We start from the raw sequence: 25,638 nt of genomic DNA on the forward strand, positions 1-25,638 counted from the left end.
CCAGATTTCATTAATCACTTAACTACATTTGTGAGCCAACAACAGTGTCTGTAATGACAGCGACTTCTGAGAACTGATTTCTTCCGGAGAGGTTGGGAGCTAGACTCATGCTGAGGAACCCTCTGGAGAGGTGGCTAGGACTATGTTAAAGTTCGGATCTGAAATGGTGGCTCAGAGTCTTATTTGAGGGCTCCAGCCTCAGCTTCTGGTGCTTTTTTTTGCAGGTGTTGGTGCCTGGGTGCCATTGGTAGGTTACAGGGGATGGGGTTTTACCATTGTACTAGTTCCTGAACACTTAGTAGGTCTCCTGGTCCACAGCACAGAACAACCGACAGTCACAAGCTGTCTTTACCATCGACCAAGTTGCTCCTGCCCACAAACTGTGATCCCCAAAACCCGTAAGCCAAGGTGGAATTCTTCTGTACATCACTACTGTTGGGTACTTTGTTAAAAAGATGAGAAAGCTAATACAAATTGGATTTTTATAAATGCTCTCTGTGCTCCCTGGGTGGGGAAGAATGAAGGCATAAAATAGGCACAAGTCCTCACTGCTTCTACAGGCTAGCCTGTTATCTTCCAGGCTTTCTAAAATGATGGCTCATTAAAACAATGATACTGTTGTAATCTCGAGGGATGACTTCAGTGGCTAAAAGCATTGGCAGTTCCTGCAGAGGACCTGGGTTCAGTTCCCCGCATCTAGAGGGTAGCTAACATCTGTTGGCAACTTCAGTTCTAGGGGATCTGATGCCCTCTTGTAGCTTCTGAACACACGGTGCACATAAACCCATGTAAGTACATGTATATACATGTGAAAATAATACATTTTTAAATGGTCTTGTATGGAAAGCTGACATAGACACACACTCCCATAGAAAACCTGTCAAACTACCAGACAAGTTGATTTTTATTCTTTTCTTTTAAATTTATTTATTTTATGTGTTTAAGTGTTTTGACTGCATAAATGTATGTGTGCCGCATGACTGGCACCCTTAGAGGTTAGAAGAGGGTATCAGATCCCCTGGAGCTGGAGTTACTGATGGTTGTGAGTCACTAATGTGGGTACTGGGAACTGAACTCACAAGAAACTCAATTCTAATATCCACAATGCTGCTTTTACTGTGTCATGGCCCATGGTTCATATTACTGATAATAGACATTTATAAAGTGTCTCTTGTATGCTTGGCATTTTCCTGTATAGTAAGTAGGGTTTCAATAAGGAGAGAGATGATCAAATTCAGGCCTATAATGAAACATACTGTCCTATGATGTTACGTATAAAATACTGTAACTGCATTTCCCACATCTGTGTCATCACGAGGTGTTTAGGAAAAAACTGGCAAAATCCCATTCAATTGCTAGAAAACAGGTGGTGAGCAGGAAAAGCTAGCCCATTCCCCATTGCATATGTTAGCATCAGATAGAGAGGTGAGCTTTGTGTCCAAGGTCTTCAGTTTCCTTTTCCTTTGCAGCTCTATTAGTCAGGATTGTCCTGATCCTAATCCTGAACATGCACGTGAGGAATAAAAAGAGCTATTTTTGCCAGACTTAACCAGAAAAAAAAAATAAAAAATGCTGTAGTAATTTCAATAGAAGAGTTTGAATGTGGGGAACAGACTACACAGGGATGAAAGAGTTAAGATCAAGATGATGGATGTTTACTACTGTGGGGGGCCACTGTCAGTCCTCAGGGAGGACGACAGAGATGATAGGGGTCCTGGGGGGCAGTGCCAACTGTGGAGAGCAAAATGAGATATGAGAAGAGCCGCCTCAGGCAGCTGGAGCTGGAGAAGATGCCGCCACAGCCACCAGTGGTTCAAGCTGCAAACAGAGGTGGAAATGAACGCACTGTGGCCACTGTCCCATCCTGCGCCTTTATCTCCTATAGCCTCCGCAGACTCAGGAGGAGAAGCCAGAAGGCAAGGGAGCCTGGGAGTTGGTGTTCCCTGTGAGCTGGGAGAAAGGAGGAGGGGATGGAGCCGTAGACCAGACCCAGCATCCATGTGTAGAGGGCATGTCACAGAGCTACGTGATCCTTAATCAAGCCTGTGGAAGATCGAAGCTAAGGATCTCAGCTCCCTCCAGAGTTGTCGTCCCCTTCCTCCGTTTCTGACTCTCTAGCATCCTCCTCTCCTCAATGGTCTGCCTGTGGTGACTATGAGCAGCTGGGAGCTTCATCGCCAGCCCCGGCTCACCAACCACAGGGCGTCTATCAAAGAATGAAGGTGTTTGGGGTTTTAGGTGACTGAGGTACTGATGGTGGATAGTGGATGGATAGAAAACCCTGGCTCACAAGAAGATGGTGTGCACAGCAGAGAGGGGGCTGGGCTCCAAAGGCTTTCATCAATGTGGTGACTGCGAGAGACCTGTCTCAGGACTGGACATGAACATCCCTCAAGAATCCCCAGTTCTTAAAAATCATGTAGATTTGGTGTATAGTGTGTGTGTGTGTGTGTGTGTGTGTGTGTGTGTGTGTGTGTGTGGTGTGACGGGGTACTGTGGAAGTCAGAAGAACATGCTGGATCACTTGAAAATGGAGTCATGTGTTTGTAAAACCCCTTATATGAGTGCTGAGACTCAAACCCAAGTCCTCATGACTGTGCAGCCAGTACCCTTAACCCCTGAGCCATCTTTCCAGCCAACATTCCCACCCCTAATGAAGTTGCCCCACCACTCTCTTGCCTAAAATCTGCAGTACAGGAGGACAATGTACTCATCAATGGCATGAGCAGGTTTAGTATTTGAAATTAGACACACAGTTATCAATTTTCAATCTGCGGATGTGACGTGTGTATCAGACTACTCGGGTATGTGAAACATTAGATCTTGTATTCAGTATTTTCTATGAAATGAGAAATTACTTGTGTTCTATGTAAAATAAAGCCCAGAAAAACAGAGTTGATGTATTTGCTGTTCTTGTAGTTTGTAGAAGGCAGCACATGGACCTGAAGCAACAGCGTGTCAGCCTCTGGGAGAAGCAGCAGAAAAATATCTCTGGGTTTTCAGACTTATCTGAAAAGGGCACGGATGATCAAAGTTGGGAAATGCTGAATTAAATGTTGACTGACTAAAGCTTCAATGTCTTTAGTTGCTGCCTGACTAAGTGAGTACCACATTGAGGGTTGACCTCCTGGCCTGATAATTTATCATTCATCTCTCCCCTAATGTGTGTGTGTGTGAGACTGTGTGCATGCTTCTGTGTGTGTGCCTGTGTGTGGGATTGTGTGTGTGCCTGTGTGTGGGATTGTGTGTGTGCCTGTGTGTGTGCCTGTGTGTGGGATTGTGTGTGTGCCTGTGTGCATGACTATGTACATGACAGTGAGTATGTGACTATGTGTGAGACTGTGTGCGTGACTGTGTGTGTGAGACTGTGTGCGTGACTGTGTGTGTGTAAAGGTGGTGGTGGAGACCGTGGTGACTGAATCCAAAACATTGCATATGGCAATCAAATCTTCTGCCACTAATCTGCACCCCCAGACTTTCAGGGACTTGAGAACATTTTTTTTTTCTATCTGTCGTGATCAGCTTTAACTTGACACAGCCTATAGACACCTCATTTTAGGAATTGCTCAGGTCAGACTGGACTACGGGAAAGTCTCTGGGACCTTGTTATGTTCACTGATGCAGGAGGCCCAGCCCACTGTGGGTGATGTCATTCCCTAAGCTGGTGGTCCTGTGCCATATAAGGAAGCTAGCTGAGTGCACACCTGTGAGTGAGCCAGCAAGTCGCATCCTCCACCTCCTCCACACCCTGCTGCACTTGCATGGCCAACTGAGTTCCTTGGTTGGAAGCGATGCTGTGCCTGCCTTTGGGTCCCTGCCCTGACATGCCCTGGGATTGTAAGCTGAAACAAACCCTTTCCTTGGGAGAGACTTTCAGCACAGCAACAGAAATGAAAGTCGAATACCATCTTTGCTGAAGGTCCTCCTATAAGTTCTGACAGAGGATGCAATCTGGAGGTCCCATCGTGGGGAGGAAGCAGCTGACACGAGACCTGCCTGCTCCATCTGCACCCGGGCCCCAGGCCAGAGTTTGCCCAAGTGTGCCAGGGCAGATGATATGGAAGGAAACACAGAAGGGCCTTTAAACATGTTATAACCGATGTAGTTATCTCGATGCCTTTTTTTATTTTTTTGCAGAAATGCAATTAGTATGTAAAACAGTGACTTTTATGGAAATGACTGCTTGGGGCTGAGCTCAGATGAGAAGATTTAGAGCAGAGACAAACCGTGTGAAGCCAGTGAAAACGCCCGTGACAGCAAGGCGGCAAAAATCACTAAGGGCCCTAGAGGGCGACTGAGAATTAGAAAACGGGATTGGAGTTACAGGTAATCTTTTTTCTTGTCTTTGAAGGTGGGGTGTTTAAGCATAGCATCTTGTACATGCTTTCTGTTCTCCAAAATGTCACCCCTCTCTGTGTGTTTTCAGTTGAACTTTTAAAACTAAGCCCCCATGTTTCTGGAGAAAACTCGGAAGCCATTATCAAGCTAAATAAAGACATCAGAGGTGGCGTTCAGTCAGACAGATGTACTCGCAGCACCCTATGCTATGCAGCTGGGGACATAAAGAAAGAAGTCATTGATACACCTCCATTTCAGCTGTCTCATGTCTAAAAGCTAATGACCGGTGCTGTGGGGCCTGCAGGCATGCTTGCATGTGTGCACACACACGTGTGTGTGTGCGTGCATGCACATGTATGCATGAATTTAGGTGAATATGTACATATGTGTGTGAGTGTATTCGCACACATACATGCAACACAAGCACCGGCTTTGCATTTTCCCATGAAGAGTAGAAACCAGAAATGTAGAAACCAGTTATGTTGAAGGGGCAGCAAGAAGATTTTTCTCTCAAGTCTCTAAGTTGAGACATATCAGACTTCACAGGCCAAAGTTGGGACTGATCCACCAACATATAAGAATGGCCACTCGGCCAGTATGGGGAGTCTCTTGTCATTGCTCCTTGGTCAGAAAGGCCAACATTTCCACCTGGAGCCAGGTATGGTGACACTGACTTTAATACCAACACTCAGAGGTGAATGAGTTCAAGGCCACCCTGGTCTATATAGTGAGGTGCAGTCAACCAGGGCTATACAATGAGACCCATCTCAGCAACTGAACAATAAAGAGGAAGAAGCAATGGTGGGGGACAACTGCTCCTGGGGTTTGATGCCCAAAAGTTCTGAGGAAGAGAGGAGAAAGGAGGGTTCTTCTAGTATCCTGTGAGTAGGCACTGCAGGGTCACTCCGGACATTAAGATGACACTGGATATGTACCCCCCCGCCCCCAAATCCAGAGGTCTGTGTTCAAAGGTCAGAGGTCAGGTCAATATGAAAGAAACATGAGGTTCATTTTCAAACGGATTTGGATCAAGTGTGGGACATTCTTCCCCAACACTGGCCTTCACCGTTCAAACGCATTAGAGTTAGGACAGAATTGAGTGTAGGAAGCGTGTCTGATAAAAAGACACAGGCGAGTCATGGGCAAGATGCAGTGTGAGATCACAGCTGATTCCAGACTTTTTTGTTTGCCGTAAAAGACACAAACAGAACAACTGTGGATGTCCAGTGGGGACGTGGGTAGTTTTGATCAGGGTGATGTTAGGGAAGAGAATGCCCCTGTCTCAGAGAATACACTCCCAAGGGATCCCATAGGGACAACTTATTTGTAAGTACTTCAGAAAATTACATAGAATCCCAAATATGTAGGGGTGATATACAGAAATTAATCTGGAGAAAGAATTGGAAAGCATGTGAGATTCTTTTCAGCATTTCTGCAATTTCTCTGAAATATCTACAATTATTTTGATTGAGGAATTTCTCTGTATATACTGGACAATGCTGAAGACACAGTTTTATGTGTGCCCAGGGTGCATGTAACAATGTGGGGAGTCACTTGGATTGGCATTATTTGGAGAGAGCACGCTGCAGGCAAGAACTCTTGCCCAACACACCCCTTCCCCTTGTCAGCACGTCAGTTTGGTGAGGTTGAGAAATACAGAGTCAACATTTTAAAGACAGAGAAATCCCGTCAATCACTGGCAGAACTGGTAGTAGCTATGCTGAGCTACTACCCAGAAGCCAGCACCATTTGGTGGCAATGACATCGTCCTTCTTAGCCTTTGTTCTCTCTGACTCAGCCACTGTCACTCAAGCTATAACAGGTCTATCAAGTATGCCGTGGTCCTGTCCACCAACTCAATGTGCCTCTTATTCCTCTCTTCTGATGTCAACGCGTTTCTTCTTTTGGGAAGGTTGTTTTTCTAGCTTTAGCCATGTGCACTGGATAGTGTTCTAACCTTCTTTCAGTTGGTGTGATAAGACACAATAACTCAAAGTTACTTAGAGGAGGAAAGGGCTTATCTGTCTTACACTTCTAAGCCACAGTCTATCACTGAGGCACATCAGGGGAAGAACTAAAGCAAGAACTGGAAGCAGAAACCATGGAGGAACATTGCTGGTCAGAGGTTCATGCTGAGATAGCTTTCTTATATAGTCCAGGACCGTGAGCCTAGGGTATGGTACTACCCATAGTGGGCTGAACTCTTCCTGCATCAATTAACAACCAAAACAACCCCTCGAGAGACATTCCTACAGGCGTCTGATCAAGGCAACTTCTCAACTGAGGCCTTGCACTCAGATGACAGATGTGTCAAGTTGACAATTAAATCCAACCAGGACAGATGGGAACTGCAATATGTGTGTGGGCCCCAGTACTGGGACACCACGTGATGACCAAACATAGGACCCTGGTAATGCCTCATCATTTCCACCCAGTGCAGTAGACAGTGGCACAGACGGAAACCAGTTACTCCAAGGACTTAAAAGCAATGTCATGCCTCCTTCTTAGTAGATGGGGGCTGGAGCACTTGGGAGCAATGAGCACATACGGACATGAGATTTTGTTTTCTAAGACCACAGAACAAAAAAATAAAACGCGAGCCAAGACAGGGGAAGTACAGATAAGCCTGGAACATCTTATATCCAGAAAGTAGGGCAGAGCTTGAAGAAAAATGAAGACCTGTCAAAACAACAACAGACCTCACTGTAAAAATGGTTCCCATGGCCAAATTTAAGATATTTTAAGCTTCAAAATAAACAGGAATGGTAATAAAAATAAAGATAGGTACAAGAAGAATCTGGGTTTAAAATGAAAAAAAAAACTGAAATTCTACCAAGAATTGGGATATCTGAAGTCTCCATATGCCCTTGTCATAAAAATACTTATCGATTAAAAAATAATTTAGAAGATACCACAGAAAGCCTGGAGGAGATCACCTTGGTCAAGTCGCCAGAGTAGGCATTTCTTTAAGGGGATGTGCTTAGCTGTGCAGCCTGGTAAATGACCTTAGTCATGGTTGGATGGACAGCTCTCCATGTTGGGGAAGAGACAGAGGCAGGAGAATGAGGCATTTGGTCACATTGCACCCAGAGTCAAGAAAGACAGAGACAGAGAGGTGATCGCAGGTGCTCAGTTCACTTTCTCCTTCTGACACCATCCAAGAGCCTCGCATACGGGATGTTGCCACCCAGAGTGGGCAAATCTTCCCACTTCAGGCAAACTCCATGAAAATGCCCTCACCGACATGACAAGATGTGTGTTTCTAGGTGATTCTAAATTCAGTGACATCGACAATGAAGACTGACCACTACAGTCATGGAAAGACTAGCCTGCACCTTCAACAGTGTCAAGATCATGAAATGCAAAGAAAGACTGAGAAAAGTAAAGAAGCATTAGATTAGAGAGATGGCTCAGTGGTTACGAGCACTAGCTGCTCTTCCAGAGGTCCTAAGTTCAATTCCTGGACTCACATGGTAGCTCATAACCACTTGTAACTCTTGCTCTAGGGGAGCCAATATCCCCTCTGGTTTTTGTGGGCCCTGGACTCAGGTGCATAGCCACACATGTAGACGCACACAGTGCACACATAATTTAAAAAATAAACAAACAAATAAAAAGGGACAAGGACAACTACAAAATACATGAAGTCCTGAGCTTGATTACTTCTTACAGAGGACAGTACTGAGACTAGAGGAAGCCACACCTTGGGTCTGAGGACCAGACAGGCTATCAGAGAGATGAGAATTGCCTGATTTCAATGTTCTGCTATAGCTTTGTAAGAGAGAGCCTGTCTTAGTTTGTAAGAAAATCAAAGCTCATTTGGAATGCCTTGCAGTTCACCACAGTTTTGACTGTTAATTTAACGGGAGCCTCACTTTGGCAAAGGACACAATTATGTGACCATGTGAACTGGATGGGTGGGAGGTGTCCAATCTCAGAGGCAGCTGGTATTACCTGGAGGTGGTGGAAATTTAGAAGAAAGAACCGTCCCTGTTGGCTAGTTGTGATTTGGGAAGAAAACAACAGCCCCGAACCCAAGTGATGATGTTATTAAAGAAGAGAAGAATGAAACACCCAAAAAGAGAAAAGCAACTCTTCTTGCCCAGAATCCAGTCCCTGAGGACTCTCTATTAGCCAAGGTTATCCAGGGTCAGAATCAATGTGTGCAGGCAGGGAGCCTTGTCGTGAGCAACCAACTCGGAAGAAGACAGAAGCAGCTGGGGTCAATTGCAGCCAGCCAGCTGCAGGGAAGTCCAAAACTGTAGTTCAAAACCCAATATTGCCTTTGGGGGGTAGACCATTCTGTTGGTATAATGAGGACTTCATCTCCGTGGATGGGACCCATCCATGTCCAACAAATCCTCCTATGCACTCCAGGTCTACCAAAATACGCACAACATTCAAAATTTGAAAATTAAATAAAAATTCAAAAAATAAAATTCCCCAAATAAATGAAACTCAGAATGTCTGACCAAATATCTGGGCTCTGTGGCCTAGCCACAAAGAACTGCAGAACTGAGGACCTCAGGCATGGCGGGGGGTGGGGGAGTCTGCCTCCAAAGCTAGATGGAGACCTCTTAGGCAAAGCCACTAAATGTTTCTCCTCACAGACCCAATGCTCAAGGGCAGGGCCATGGCCAGGGGGGTCAACTGAGCATCAGGAAGGGATGGGCTCCAAGTAGGAAAATATACTTTGTTAACAGAATTTATGTGCACAAGATGAAACTGTTTGGATTTTGAAGAGAAATGAGAAAAGTCTACAGTGAGTCAATTCATTAATGAAATGGGAACCCGGGGCTGTGTACTGACCCAAAACATTTCCAAAAGCTAAAGAAAAGAACACACTGCTAGTTAGAAAGCTGGAGATGCCACACAAACCTGGGGCAGAACAAATCGCCCCAGATGGAGACTTCTCCCAGGGAATATGTCTCCACTCAGCAAGGATGGCAGAGGGGAGCCTTGGGGGCTGCTGTATGTAGCCATGGCTTTAGGAATCCCACCCAGAGTTCCTTTGTAGTCCTGGATGGGAGGGGGGATTGGGAAAGAGGACCCCTTCCATTCAGCTGGGAGGGGGTCAGTGATGGAGAGCCTGGTCCGCAGTCAGAGCTGGAGCCAGGCCAGATGGGTGATGGAATGAGTAAGTGAATAAATGATTTCTAAAGCAGAAAGAACACTCTGAGCGGGAGATGTATTGGTTGTGGGGGGATGTGTGTGTGTGTGTGTGTGTGTACATACATGTGGTTGGCCTCGTGTGTACCTGCCTACATGAAAAGGCCAGAGGTCAATTTTGGGTGTTATTCCTCAGCTATTAGACACATTTTCTTTATGAGACAGGGTCTCTTACTGGCCTAAAACTCACTGATTTGGCCAGGCTGGCCGGCCAGCGAGGCCCAAGGATCCACCCATCTCTGCCTCCCTAGAAATGGGATTACAACTGAGAAACGCTAAACAGAGTTTTCTACGTGGGTTCTGGGAATTGATCTTCAGTCCTCAGGCTCATGTGGCAAGCGCTTTCCTCACTGAACCTTCCCAGTGTTCCTGGAGACCCCTGGGAAATGACTGCTTCTGCATAAGCACAAGAATCCAGCTTACTCTGCATCCCAGGAAGGGGCTTCTCTGCCTTGGTAGTAACATTGGTCTTTTGGTCTTTTGATGGTTGAGAGACACTTGGCTTCACCACAGATCCTCTAGTCCCCTTCTGCCAACACCATTCTTTTTAAAAGAAAGCATTTATTTTATGTGTATATTTTGTGTATATATGTATGTATAATATGTGTATGTTTTGCCAGAATTGAACGTAGTCATGTGCTCTTGACCCCCAAGCCTTCTCTCCTACCTCAAATTTCTGTGCATCTTCATTCCTTTCATACTCTCTGTCCTAGGGATTAGATGGAGCCTCAAACTCCAGAGACTGATCTGACCAATCAGAAACCATTCCCTCTGCCACCTTAAAAGGCTCAAGTGTGAGCAACTTTGTCAAGTGACTCACTCCTGAAATTTCCACGGTCATTTAGGAAGTCAATGTCTTTGGGATGGTGTGCTCTAAAGAAGGTACATAACTGTCGGAGGAGCTTCACATGATGACAAAGTCATTTAGAGGAGACAAAGAGTGTGATACTGCCTGGTGCCTAGATCCAACTGGGCCTGAAGCCCACAAGGATCCTTTGGTTACCAGCACTAACACACTGCTGCAGACGAGAAGCTGGGATATTTAGCTTTTTCAGACGCATAACTGAAAACTGAACAGCTCAGCATTCATCCACAGCTCGCCACCAGGCAGGTGCATGGAAATCACGTCAGTAGCGAAACACAAAGTCATTGCTTCCCATGGAAACAAAATGATGAAACAATGTTTCCAAGGCTGATACTGTTCACAGTGTGCTTTTTTTTAATAGTGCAAGATTTCTTGTTTATTTTGTTGTCATTTTTTTTCTAAGAAAAAAATCACTGCTAAGGTATAATCCAATGGTAAGAGCAGGAATTAGCAGTGTGTGCACACTATATTGGACAATAGGACAGTCTTCAAAATTTCTTCAGTTTAAGAATATAAGAAACCGTTATTGCCTCACAGAGTCCCTAATGGGTCACCACATGCCAAAGCAGGTGACATTATATCAACATTTTCAAGGCCAGGGGTTCACAGACAAGGTAAGGAGACACAGACGAAAACAGATATTATAGTTAAAGGCTGGGGGACTGGTTCAGCAAAACAAACAAAACGAGTCGATCGCAGAATGGGTGAGAAAATTAATTAAGGGGCATAGCCTGGGGGCTGCTCTAGGCTGCTTTGATGGCTCTAGAAACTCAGGGGGAAAGTAGTGTTTAAGAAAGGAATTCATGGAAGTGACGGCTGATGCATTTAAGGACAACATAAGCCCCGGCTCCCTGTGGTCTGTGACAGATGGTCACCTCTCACAAAATGTGTATTTCCTTTCCCTCCGAAATAGTCAGGTTCACTGTTCTGTTTGCTTTGACATCATTCTCAGGCCTTTCTGGAAACATCTTTCTGTGACAAGACTGTCTTGCGTGATTCTTTCTGGCAGTGTTAATGTCACCAATTCTAACAGCAAGTGTTCTGAACTTTTCTAACTATGTGTGATGGTTTGGTAGCCCCAGGAGACATCCCTCCTCCGAGCCTGTACCAACTCCTTACTTAGGAAAAGGTCCTGTAGATACATTATGTTGGAACCCACATTCAGTCCTTATAGAGCTCTGGAGTGGGGGATGAAGAGATGCTTCAGCGCCTGCCTTGCAAGCATGAGGACCTGGCTTGAGTTTGATCCCCGAAACCTGTATGAAAAGCTAGATGTAGTAGCTTGTGTTGCTTTTTCTGTGCTGGGGAGACAGAGACAAGTTGATCTCAAGGGTTCACTGTCCAACCAGCCTATTCTAATTGGTAAGACCCAGGCCAGTGAGATGGTGTCTCAAAAAAACAAGCCTAAGGAATGACTGACTCTTGAAGTTGCCTCCCTCTGACTCCCCCACCCTATGCACAATGACAGTGGGGAGGGGACAGTCATGCAAACACAAGTCTGAGCAGAAGATGCTACAGCCACAGCTGGGGAACCCTGACACTACCAGAAGCTGCAAGAGTCGAGGAAGCATCCTTCCTAGGTACCCAGGCAATGCTCTGGCCCTGTTGGTACCTTGACTTAGGACTCTGGCTCTGAGAGAGAATTATTTCTCTACCTTAGGCGGTAGATTAAGTGGCACAGAAGCTGCTCACTGTGTGGTTTCTTATCATGCCAGCCCTGGGAGAGAGATGCTACATGCCTCAGGCTCATACATCTCTGTCCTGAAGACATAGGAAGTAGGTGTGGTCCCTTGCTTCATAGGATAAAATCTGTGGCTCAGAAGAACTGTGCTGACTGTAACGGCCACGTCCATGAGGTCTCTGTGCTGGAAAAAACATTGTCTACAGATTTTGCTTTCAGCATCTACCCACCCACTTCTGGTAACAAATGGCTCTATGATTTCCTTCTGGGAGAGATACTCCCATCAAATATGGCATGGTGGTCCTGTCAGTCACTCTCATCTGACCCTAGACAGAGGTGTACTCAGCCGGTCTAGATTACTGAAGACTATGCAGTTCCTTTTGTTGGTTTGCTTTGTCATTCTACACACAGAACCCAGGATCCCCTACACACCAAGCAAGGTCCTACCAATAAGTGACATCCCTAGCCCCAGGGAGCTCCTAAAAGACATACATCATCACCCCCTTAACACACACACACACACACAAACACACACACACACACACACACATGACACTCTCGAGTTCATTCCAAGTCCAAGAGTCTTTATCCCTAGAATCTACAACCTGAGCCAGAGACAAAAATCACTGAAATGACCAAAACTTCCCCTGCATCTAAGCTGTGGTGCCCCATGGGAGGCAGACAGAATTGACAGCCACAGGAAGCCTACAGCAAGCCACAAACTGCGCCCAGGAGACCCGGCCTGCAGACTTCTGTGGCATCTTCAGTTTGTGAACCCATAACTCCTTTCTTTGCTGAGGCCTCCGATGCTTCTGATGCTCACAGCCTGGGTTCCCTGAGCAGTTCCTCCAGAAATGGGCAGAACAGAGGCTCCGTATGAAGTTGCCCTTTCAGGGTCACCAAGTCTGACCCCAATTAGCCTGTAAGTGACACTTCTTCACACGGATCAAAGGGGGTGCATCTTATGTCGAAAAGATATCAAATCCTTGGTGGCTTCAGGATTCCAACCATTTCAGAGTCCTACTGTATTGCTAACAACTGTCGTGAGGGAAAGGATGTGTGTACGTTGCCAAAGATGGGATGTCGGTCACTGAAGAGTAGCGCAACCCATTCTCTTGAAAATTGTGCTAACTCAGACACTAGTATTGACCTTCCTCGTCTCCTAGAGGCAGCAATTTCTAAATCCCCAAGGTGCTTAAACAAGAAAATCGAGTAAAGGTAGGAGATAGAATAAAGACCCGTAGGGATGGCAGCATCCGCATGCCCAAAGTGCCCACTCAGAAACAAGCCTGAGCCGATTAAACGTGATTTTTTCACTCTCCTAGAAACTATATCGCAACAATCCTTAATCAACAATTCTCTTAGCGGCACCTAACACATAAGAGGGCATGCACTTCAAAATGATTTCATGTAGAGGGCAGAAACATACTGGAAATATATTCTTTTAAGGTTAGTATAAAGCCTATGGAGCAGTATAAAGCAGCTTGAATCTAAGCTTTGATGAATTAAAGATGCATTTTGTAAACCTTAGGGCAATGGGTAAAACTGAATAGGAAGCACAAATGAGCCCATCAAGGAGATAAAATAGATTCATAGAAAATGCTTAACCCTAAAGCAGGAAAAGTCATGGGAAGAGTAAGGAGCAAAAGGACCATGAAGGGAAACAGTGTGTACAGTGTCAGTTCCTAATTTAAACATGCAGATAATTATATTACATATAAATGGTATAAACATGATGATTAAAAGACAGAGATTGGGGCTGGAGAAATGGCTCAGTGGTTAAGAGCACTGCCTGCTCTTCCAAAGGTCCTGAGTTCAATTCCAGGCAACCACATGGTGGCCCACAACCATCTGTAATGAGATCTGATGCCCTCTTCTGGCCTGCAGGCATACATGCAGACAGAATATTGTATACATAATAAATAAATAAATATTTAAAAAAATAAAAGAAAGAGATTAACAGACTAGATAAACAAAGGAAACCCAGCTATATGTTCTTTGTAAACCACCAACAATAAAATATAAAAGGCAATGATTTGGGGCTAGAGACAGCTCTGTGGTTAAGAGTACAGGCTGCTCTTTAAAAGGACCTGGATTTGGTTCCCAGCACCCACATGCCAGTTTACAACCTTCTGTAGCTATAGTTCCAAGGAGTCTACTGCCCTCTCCTGGCCTCTGAGGGCACTGGACTCGCATGCATTCACTGGCCCCAGTGTCTTGTGATTTTGGTTTAGAGGATGATCTTCTAGATTTGGCACCAACAGCCCACTTATTAAGAGAAATTTTCTTTAAAATTTAAAATCTGATTTTCCTAGGACAACTGAACAGAAATATCTTTCAGACACTGTCTGATGAGAACTCATGTCCAGAACACAGAAACTGCCTGAAAAATCATCAGTAAGAAAGTAAACAACCGATTTTTAAAGTGGGCATGCAGCATTTGAAAAAGTTATTTCACCAAAGGAGATGTACAGATGATCATGAAACCCAAGGACACACCACCTTATCTGTCAAAGACTGAGAATAAACAAAAACCCCCAAAGAAGTAAATATAACTTAAAAAATAAAAAAGTAAGTAAAATCCTAAAGAAGGGCCAGTGGGATGGCTTAGCATGCGAAGGAGCTTGCTGCCAAGCCCAACAATCTGAGTTTTGCCTCTGGAGTTCACACAGTGGAAAGGAGAGAGCCACTGTCTGCGTTGCCCTCTGACCTCCACATACCTGCACCCACACACATACACGAACACACCAAGAGAAAAGAGCTTGAAAGTCTCAAAGAAATACAAACTACTGGGCTACTGGAATTGGCAGACCAAAGAAACAGCAATAATATCAAGTGCTGCAAACGATACAAAATAACCCAGTTGAGGGAAAACAAAAAGCCAGAGTTACCAAATCGCTTGACAACACTCCAAGGCCTGGATACTTAACCAGGAGGAACAAATGCATGCCACTCAAAACCCTGTCTGTGAATATTTCACAATGTTCTCATAATCAATAAAACCCGGAGTCCTTCAAATGGCCTTCATGTGAGAAACAAGAAAACCGAGCAGCACTCAAAGGACTATTACTCAGCATTAAAAAGGAAGGCCCGACACTGGGGCAAAGGTGACTATGGAATGCATGATGCTGTCTGCACAGCCACAGATCTGAAAGCCACCCACGGTGTAAGCCCATCATGGTGTTGCTACTAAAATAGGAAAGGTCCAGAGACCAAGATCGGTGTGTCAGCAACTGTGGATGGAGGAGGGAGAGGACACAGGGTTTCTGAAGGTGATCCAAAAGTTGACACATGTGTATGTGTTAATCAAAACTTACAACTATATATCTTAAAGAGATAAATTTCATTGTATGCATTTTTCCCTCATTAAACACGACTTTCGGACAAAGGAGACAACTGGGTCCTTGAGGGACGGCTCGGGGTTTAAGAGCACTGGCTATTCTTCCAGATGACCTGGGTTCCATTCCCAACACTGACATGATGACTCAGGACCATCTGTAACGCCAGTTCCAGGGTCTCCAATATCTTTTCCTGACCTCCATGGGCACTGCACACATGGTGCACAGACTTACAGGCAGCAAACACTCACACACAATAAAAATTACAAGAAGACGACATACAACTCATAGAAAATAGAAGATCTTTTTTTTTTTTTGCTTGGTAATTTACTTATAAAATCTGCATGCAGGTGTGCAGTGTGGCTTAGGAGTCTGACACAGACACTTCAAAATCTGGATATTTTCACATGCCTTCTCCCATTTTTAAGACTAAAAAATGTTTTTTATTTTTACTGAATTAAAATATAACTGTGTGACTTCTCTCATTAAAAGATGCCAGCAATCTGTCTAGTTTTTGCAAACATCCTGTGGACAGCCCATGTGTGCTGAGAGTCGGGCGAGAGGGGAGAACTGAGGCAGGTCAATGTCTGATGGGGTATCATCAGTGGGGTTTGGGGGACCTCTGAAAGGCCGAACACACGGTGATGCTGAGTGATGCATGGAAGAGGCTGGATGCGCATTTGAGCAGAGCCCCTGGACCCCATTGACAGCATGGCTGAGGGCAGGGGAGAAGAACCCTTCTCACCCTCCCCCCACACCCCTCCACAAGGTCCCCCTAGGCGCCATAGTGCTGAGATGCCAAAGAACTGCTCATCTTTAGTTCGTTCCTTCAGTGGACAGCACTGATTCTGAAGCCACTTCAGGTCTCTAAAGCCTCCTCTATTCAAAGATGCCTGTGCCTCGTGCACCACCGGTGAGGTGTGCGATGCCAGTGCCACGGCCACTGCTTGCAGCTCACACCCCCCACGGAGGTCTCTGTTCACCGGGGCATATGCACATTGAAGTAACTGCGGACCTTACAATAGGTCAGGTGAGTTAGAGGACAACGGCTGGATCCAACCTTTGCTGGGGCCCCACACCTGAGCAGAAGCCCTCCCAGCCCTCCCAAGGAGCCCATCAGCCCTTCAGACCCTTCCACCTGCCGTTGAAGGTTGGCAGGTATAGCCTGTTTCAGCTCAAGTTGGGTCTAAATCTCAGAGAACGATTCCTCTGTTCCAATGCTCTGTCCTATTTATGGAAACTCGCAAGAACAACTGTGTTTTCTGCAAACCCTGGTGAGTGGCGAAGCTTCAGCATCAACAGTCAAAAACACACACTTCGGTTGGTGCTAATGACCGGACAGTTTTCCAGGGTTCCAGAAACCCACACAGGTTTGGCATGTTTTTTTTTTAAGACAGTGGAAATTTAAACAACGACGAGAAGGTGTTTGTTTCTGTAAAACATTGTGTGGGGGGGGAGCTGGGAGGTGGCTTAGTGGCAGACTCACGCACGTGCACGTGCAACCTAGAGGACCTGAATTCCAGACTCAGAAAACAGCAGCAGAGCGGGGCAGATGGAGCAGGCTGCAATCCTAGCGCTGAGGCAGTGATGGACAGGTTAGGGGTTCGCTGGCACGAAGGCTTAGCCTAATGAGAGAGCTCTCGGCAAAAAAACAAGAGAGCTCTCTGCAAAGTGAGAAGCCCTGTCTCAAAAAACAAGGTGGGGACTGACTGACCCCAGAAGACACTATCGGTTGGTCGCTTGCCTCTGCACACAGGTGCAAACACACACCCGCCTGTGCATGCATGCAACGTCTTACAGAGTAAACATCAGGCTGCTTTGTGGGAACACAGAATGAGCTGCAAGCTTTTGATCAACGCTGCAAAGTGAAAACACATTTAGCACACGATACTTCGTGGACCAACCTTAGGAGCCCCACCCGGTGAAATGTAGCAAATCCAGGTGCCTGGGGGTAGAGGGGGACGCTTTGTATCACATGGGCGATCTCCACCATGCCAGCCCCACCCCAGCGCCTTCATTCGCCAGTCCAAGGTCTACACCGGCCACTGCAATAACAGCCTCTGCTTGATCCCAAGTGAAATCTGGGTCTCTTTCTCTTTTTCTTTCTAAATGCCCATTAAGCAATTTAGTGATCGGAATCCACCGGGAGGTGTGTGCTGAGAGCAGCCTCTGGGTTAATAAACACCCCGAGCCCCAGTTTACCTGGGGCTCTGGGGAAACAGGACCCATTGGGAGGAAGCACAGCGTACATAATGCATGGTAGGCTTGTCTGGGGGAATGCTCCTGGAATAAGGGGCATCCCCCAGTTTCCATAGCGCAGTAAGGACTTTTGTAAAGCAAATTCTACTTTTTAAACACCAACTGACAACTTGTTTGCCCGAATACATTTCCAACACAGCCCTAGAGCACCGGGCTGGAGAGAGGTCTTGACATTCGTGCTGGGTGCATTAGAGAGAAATCTCAGTCCGGTCCTTGTCAATGGCTGAGCTTGAACCCGCCTCACTGCGGGAGAGCACAGAACACCGTAGAACATCCAGGCTTAACCTATAGCACGCTAGAACCTCACCAGGGCGCCCCTACCGCACCCTGGGGTTCCGGGACTCTGAGCGCCTGAAGCCAGCGGCTCTGTTTCTACAGCCCCGCCCGTAGACAACCTGACCCACAGAAGGGTAATAATCCGACTTAGCGACCTTAGCAGAAGCGAGAGCCCTGGCTAGCCTGCGTCAGCCCGTTTGCACAAGTCTCCAGAAACCTGCAGAGTCCTGGTTCCCACCGCTCCGGGCAAAGGACCGAAGTGGGAGCCTGTCAATGGACTCGCTGGAAACTAGAGCCGCCTGATGCTCCCCCAACTCCACCGCTCGGTCTAAATGTGGGGCGGAAAGTCCTGGGTTTCTCAAAGCTGTAGAAGGGGCCGCGGGAAACCAGGGTCCTCCCCACGTCCCGCAGCTGCACCGAGTCTAGGATGCGCAGTTCCATATAGAACTGAGGGTGCAGCCCAGACCCAGAGTCCGGCAGCCACGCCCCCCGTCCCCCGCGCCCCCCCCCCCCCGCTCTCCGGGAGGGAGGCAGCAGGGCTTCGGGGTGGGCTGCCGCGGCGGATCCCCAGCCACAGCTCAGTGGCTCGCAGCTGCGGCCGGAATCCGCTGTCTCGATAACTGGGAGCTCTCGGTGGGACCCGGAGCCCTCATCATCAGCGTTACCCTCTCTACCCGCGCCCTGGCTTCCCATCAGCCCCCGACGAGGGACCCTGTGATCCCCGACAGCGTCCGCCTTACCTTGACCCAGCAGAGCCGCCAGCACCAGGCTCAGTGCCCTGTACCGCGCCGCCCACCCCGGGGCCGCGCCCTCGGAGCGCATCGTGGTCGCTGTCACGCCACCCATCGCCAGCCCGGGCCCCGTGCCGGCTGCCCCATGCCCGGGGCCGCCCCCGGCAGCGCTCCGGCTCCCGCAGCTGCTCGTGCGCTGGTCCAGACAACTTTTCTCCGGCTGCAGCCGCGGTCCTGCTGATCCCGCCCCCGGGCCCGCCCACTTCGGGCCCTCCCACGACACCCTCCGGATCCGCCCACCTCCGGCCCCGCCCGCGGCCGGATGGAAGGAGGATGCTAGAGGGGCCAGGAGGCCCCGGGCGTGCTGGCCTGGGGACCAAGACTGGGGACAGGAACAAGGCGCCTTGGAGACTTGAAAACCTCTTCTCCCACAGCGGATCCCCGGCTGCCTCCACGCAGCCACGTCCTACAGAATGGCTCTGCCCAGGTGCCCGCCACGCGGGATGGAGCTGAACCCTTGATCTCTGAGTCTTACCACCTCCCACGGGCACCGCGAGGTATTGCGGTCGTCAGTTCCCCCATCGGTAACTTCAGGTCATCTTCTGCTGAGGTCTGGGGGCATCTGGAATTCAAAGTCGCTTGCAGCTGTGGAGGAACTATCTAGGTGAACGATTGGACTCAGTGGGACGTATACCAATGGTTCAGTGGGACGTGTGCTCCGTGGAGAAGGCTAGACTCGTTTTTCTGTATCTCATCCAATTATGTGTATCCCACTATCCAGGCTTAAAACAAAACAACGTCGTCGTCGTCCCCCCACGCTCCCCTCAGCGCCAGACACTATGCCCCAGACCTGTCCTGGTGAGAGCGGTTTCTTCACACACTCCTGAACCTACTCCCCCCTCCCCCGATTTCCCGGTGCTCCCTTCTGGTGGCACTAGGTTTCAGCAATGTCCCTGCATGCTTACTGACGCTGGGGTTTGTTTCATGGGCTGCTCAGGAGTCTGGGCAGTGTGCTGCGGATAGGATCTGACTGGGGCTGGAAGTGAAAGGTTCTGAAGCTGGAAACCTAGGACTCTTATCTGCCACCAGTTCTCCAAACCTGGGGGTCCCCACCCCGATCTGAGTCTCAAACTGCACAGGCTGGGGATCTCTCTCCCACCGAGGGTTAAATGGATCAAGCTGGCCAGTCCTTTGGAAAAGCTTTCAAAAGAAAACAAACATAACAGTGATTGATGCAGAAGAAACACCAGGGAAAGGGCTGAACTTTCCAACCCCCAGGTCTTGAGACAGCATAAGAAGTCCGAGGGTGCGCGGGTCTTGAAGAGGAGCTCATACCGGAAAGGAGAGATAGCAGTGGCTTTGTATTTAGGTGATGCAGGCAATGGCCCAACCCTCCAGCTCAATTCACTACTGTAGACACATCCTTGGGGAACAATAGCAAAGTCACTTGGGCCCCTAGAATCCAAGGCACATTTTCTCTGGAAATGTACAGAGAATGAATATTTTGTATTGAAATGTTTGGTCCCCTCCCACCAGGGAGAAACTCAGCAGTCCAAGATTTCAGACTGAAGGATGGGGTCTGCGCCATCCCCCGTGTCCTGTTCCAGAATAGGAATAAAGAATGAAGCCCCGAGTGGGACCTCGTCACCATGTCTACAGCCTGAATCACCAGACAGGCACCTGCCGTCCTCCAGCCCCATGAACCTCCAATGCATCTCCCCTCCTGGTTCTCCCAGAATGAACAGAAAGAGACCAAAGAAAACAGAGTTTCCCTTCTGCAGGCCCCACTTTAAGACTGCCTTTAATCTGCCATGTGACCTTCTAAACATCAACCAAGCACTCACACAGATTCAACAAATGGGACAGAGGACTGTCGGTCCCTTTATCTCAGCTAGGGAAACCCACAGGTTCCCGGGACTAACAAAGTTTCCTGTATTTATTTATTTTTTTAAGCCCTGTATTATTGAACCTCAAAATCATTAATTCTTTAACCGAAATTGCTTCCAGATGCTTGCCTGAGTCTCATAAGCGACATCAGGGACCACTAATCTCCTCAAAGGGTATTGCGAAACTCCCCGTAGGCTGTGGGCACATGGAGACAATTACCATGATTTATAGAAGGGCAGAGTTATTGGCAAGAGAAAGCCCATGGCCTCCACATGTGCCCAGGGCTTCTAACTGAAAGAGGCCGCTTTTTAGATTTATTTTGTTCAAGCTGAAATTTTAAGTGGTTGACATTGCATTATATGAAGTATAGAACTTGTTGGTGTCTTGCCCTGTCTGCTTGCAAGCAGGGTGTGTGTCTGCGTATTGCTGTTATGCGTTAAATGAGCAAATGTTATTGGTGGTAGAACAAGGGCTATAGATCGACCTCATAAAGCAGCTGTGGTCAGCTTGCAAAGCAAACGACATCTTAACTCCGTTGCTTACTGGTGGACGTAGAAAACAGGGAAGGAAGAAAAATAAGAAATACACGTTTAGCTCAATATGTCAGTGATGCCCAGTATAGACAGACTCATCGAAACAACCCTCGGAATAACACGCGTCATTCAGCCATTCAGCACTGTTTCCAGTCACCAGCTAGTTTCTAGAGGGTTCTGAGAGTGGAGTAGACCAAGGTCCCCTGATGGTTATCCTTGATTGGCAGCTGGATGGAATTTAGACTCGTGTGGAAAGAAGCCTCTGAGCGTGTCTGTGAGGGGGTTGCTAGATTGGTTTACCTGACGAAGACACACCTTGAGTGTGGGCAGTGCCATCCCATGGGGAGGGATCTTGGATGGAATAAAAAGGAAAAAATGAACTGAACTCCATTATTCATCTCTCCCTGCGTCCTGGCTATTGATGCCCCGTGGCCGGCTGCCTCATGCCCCTGCGGCCATGTCTGCCCTGGCATGGTGGACCGCGCCCTCGGACAGTGAGACTGTCCCTTGACAGTTTTCTCTCTTGACTTGTTCTTGTCAAGTATTCTGTCACAGAAATGAGAGGTCCTACACTAGGATTTTTTTCCTCACGTGGCAGAGGGGAGCTCCAGGGAGGTGGATGACTAAGGCTGTCTGTCTGTTATGAGCTGTGACTTTCGGTAATGCTTTAATAGAAAGTACCATTGTGATGAGGGGACAACTTTCAGGATGACGAATGGAGGCCAGCTGAGACATTTTAGGAAAACCCACAGTGCAAACTCCAGGCCCTGGTGGCGCATGACCCCTGGGGATGGCAGAGGATGCTCAGGATTTTTGTGTGCATCTGGGGAGGCCTGGACCAAAGACAGGCAGGGTGGATAAGTGAAGCAATTGATGGACCTGTGTAATTGTGAGAGAGGAGGAGGCATCTTGAGCAGTTGAATCTGGGGTTGTCCTGTCTGGAGTTGGAGGAATTCTGGGAATGGGGGGGCAGCCTAGGCCGCTGGTTAGGAAACTGAGGCCCCTAGAGAAGACTACATCACTGCTCTGAAAATCAACTTTCCACCCAGGGGGTAGGCTCAGGTAGTAAAGGTACTTGTCACCAAGCCCAAGGACCTGAGTCCAGTCCCCAGGATGTTCATGGCAGAAGGAGAGAAGCGACTCTCACAGGCCGAGTGTCCTCTGACCTCCATACACACACCACATGGTGCACCTCAACCTTTGCAAATAGATAAATATAAAACCAACCCTTGAAACACCAATTCTGATGCCCCCAGGCTGTGAGTTACAAGACCACACTTAGCGTGATATGACAATATGTCTCCATGTGGCAAACCCCAGACTAAGGAAGAGGGAGCTGGGGCTGGAACATAAAACCAGGACCCCCCTCCTTCCCTCACTGACTGAGAGAAAGCGTCGCACCTTGGACCAACCAGTAAGGACACAACTATTTAGGGACTGCCTTCTGGGCACTTCCTGTCCACTCTGGCTCATTTTTCTGTTGCTTGGTTAATATTCCATCCCGTGTTAGCTCTGACCTGCTCCACTCTGTGCTCGCAGCTCTATAAGGAGCATCTGCACAGAGGGGCACTCTTCTCGTGAAGAACCACCATGGAGCTATATAGACTATATCTCCGTCTTACTGATGAGGAATCTGAGATGGAAATATTTTACCTTTATTTCGTTTAGTCAGCTATGGTGATGACAATTCTCCAAGCACCCTGTGACCCTGTCGTCCTTTATTGTCTTCGGGTCACAGATAGGGAAACTGATGTTGAAAGGGGTGATGTGGCTCTTTAAGGCTGCCCAGCTTGGAAAAGGTTAGGAGTAGTTAACCTGGAGTAGCCTACTCTCTCACAATTGCTCATGGGGGTGATTTGTGTACAAGCTTGTGCTCACGTGTGTCTGCTCCTGACACCAGGTGTCTCTCTAGGTGACGTTTACTGGGTCTTACTTGTGATGATGTGGTCTTTATGTGATTTTTTTTCACTCATTAGACAGTTCTATTTCAAACATTAAAGAATGGTTGTTCTATGACAATGTTACTGACAGTCTCCTGGTCATTCATCCTAACATAGACTCTATATAGCTGAATATCCCTTGATGGGAACATGGGCCGGGTTTCCTCAGTGAGGTGTGAGATGCGTGTAATGCTCACCTGTGAGAACATCAGGACTGATGCTCAGATTCCTCTGCCTACCTCTCATCCTATGTCTTCCATGATACCTGTTGGATGCACTACTGCTTGTGCCTTGTTCAATAAAATCTACAGGACAAATTCTCTGCTGCTCATTCCTCTGTCACGGTTCAAGAACAGCAGACGTTCACTTACTATAGGAAATGGGTCGGTACAGTTCAGATTAGGTTACACATGAAATTAGCTCTAATGCATTTCCGTAAGTACATTTTCTACATCATCATCACCATCAGCATCATCGACATCCTCCCCATCAGCATCATTGACATCCTCCCCATCAGCATCAGCATCGTCACCATCAGCATCATCGACATCCTCTCCATCAGCATCGTCATCCCCGCCAGCATCACCATCTCCCATACAGAAGCGTCTGACAGTGTTAGCTCACTCTCATGACCATCCCAGGGTGTTACTGTGGTTATTAAGTCCATTTATAGACATTTCTGATTACAGATGTAGAGGGAAGGATTTTGTCCTGTGTTGTGAAGCTGAAAGTTGTCAGAACTGGGATTCTAAACCAAGCTCTCTGGGTAGAGGAATCCCTCACCGACTAAACCATTCTCAGCCATTGCCATTCACATTCCACTGGGGCCTTGTTAAAATGTTGATTCTTGACTGTGGATCTGGAGGTCTGGTGGCCCCTGACCCTGCATTTCTCAAAAGCCTCCAGGTGAGCCGGGCGGTGGTGGCGCATGCCTTTAATCCCAGCACTTGGGAGGCAAAGGCAGGCGGATCTCTGTGAGTTCGAGACCAGCCTGGTCTACAAGAGCTAGTTCCAGGACAGGCTCCAAAACCACAGAGAAACCCTGTCTCGAAAAACCACAAAAAAAAAAAAAAGCCTCCAGGTGGCGTGGAGTGGTAGGGCAGTGGGTCCCTCTTTGAGTAAGAATGTCTCCACCCAGCTCTTTACCTACATAGCTGCCTTCTCACCATCCCGACCACAAGTATCTGGATGTTTCATCCAAATTATCTCTCTATTGCTTCTTAATAAGCAACCACGGTGAGCAAACTGATCGTATGATATTATCTCAGAAACACGAGACTGTGCGGCTTTGGATGAAGTAAGCTAACAGTTGCTCACTGCACAGTGAGTTCAGGGTTTGGACAGGGCCAACAGAGGCCAACTCTGGTCAAGGCACCAGCTACTCCATCACCTGTTTCCTGAGGGACCCCACTGAACACAGTCCCCTGCTAATCATTGAGGAACCTGGAACATGGGATGAGAGTCCGCTGTCTGGTGTCGGAAGCCACCAGAATTTGAGGCTTATGTGTTACCGCTCTCTAGTGTAACCCCTTACCATCAACACATCAGCCATTGATGTGCATTGAGTGACATTCACTCAACTGTAACCCTGGCCTTTGTGGTCAGGAGATTCTGCAGGCAACGTTGACTCTCTGGTCATCTTTTAATTCTTATGTAGTCGTTGAGTGATGGTTATGAGCAAGGTCCCTTGCCTGTAGGGAGCCCACTGGGAAAGCAAAGCACATACAAAGTAGTCTGAATCCAAACAGTGAGAAATTCCAGCAAGAGAGAAGAGGTTTCCAATCTGACTCAAGTGGAGGAACTCATGGTTGGTGTCTACTGAGGTAGGGAGAGTGACCAACTTCCATGAACATATGGGTGGCACTAACTGACCCCAATGGGCTATCAAACATTAGGACATAGATTTGGGAGGAAGATGTCTTGGGGGGGGGAAGGCAGGAAGAGAGGTGGCTATGACATTAGGACCTGCAAGATGCAGTCCATCTTATAACCCAGCCAAAGGCCACACTAGCTCTTCAGGCTTCCGTATTGAGATCCCATGTTCACCACGACACTGATTTTGCTCTGTTGTCTGATATCCTTGCTTTTGCTTTGTTAATGGAACACCCAGAATTCATCAAGACCTACATTTTGAATATTTATTGGGAAAAAAACTCAGTTCAAACTTTGCCACCACTATGACATCAAATGGCACAATTATAATCTGTCTGTTCCCCTCCAGGCAGGCAGTGGAAGCAACTGGATTATTATGTTGCTTGTCAACTGTAGATTTATAAAGAACACCGATAACTGTGGCCTAGGGCAAGCCACTTTCAACCACCTTTCTTGGACTCACAGAGCCTGTAAGCTTTAGTTAGAGCTTCTATATCGCTCTTAATGTCCCACAAGACTCTGGTAGCCTGTTTAAAAGATTGAGTTCCAAAGGAACCCCACTAAAGTCATGCTGTTTTGACAGCTGGAACAAGGCAATACAATTGCCCTTAATTTGAGTGAGGAATAGTTCAGATCCAAACCCAGCCAGCCTTCAGCCAGTTACAGGGTCAACAGCGCCCCCTAGTGGTGATGACTGACAGCGGCTGGCACGGGACGCACGGAGGTTCGGGGCACATACAGAAAAAGTT

General features: G+C 47.5%; 1 protein-coding gene across 2 annotated transcripts in view; it reads right to left on the bottom strand.

Annotated features, from left to right (window-relative positions):
* Tmem132c (transmembrane protein 132C) overlaps positions 1-18,850 on the bottom strand; it is a 317,389-nt gene extending 298,539 nt beyond the window's left edge. For both annotated transcript variants that reach the window (XM_075978117.1, XM_075978107.1), the window contains exon 1: positions 18,667-18,850. In XM_075978117.1, coding sequence (XP_075834232.1) covers positions 18,667-18,772 — 106 coding nt within the window. In that variant the 5' untranslated portion in view covers positions 18,773-18,850. The remainder of the gene's footprint in view (positions 1-18,666) is intronic.
* Positions 18,851-25,638: the final 6,788 nt, after the last annotated feature.

Source organism: Microtus pennsylvanicus, chromosome 1, assembly GCF_037038515.1.
Source record: "Microtus pennsylvanicus isolate mMicPen1 chromosome 1, mMicPen1.hap1, whole genome shotgun sequence".
Classification (NCBI taxonomy): Eukaryota; Metazoa; Chordata; class Mammalia; order Rodentia; family Cricetidae; genus Microtus; species Microtus pennsylvanicus.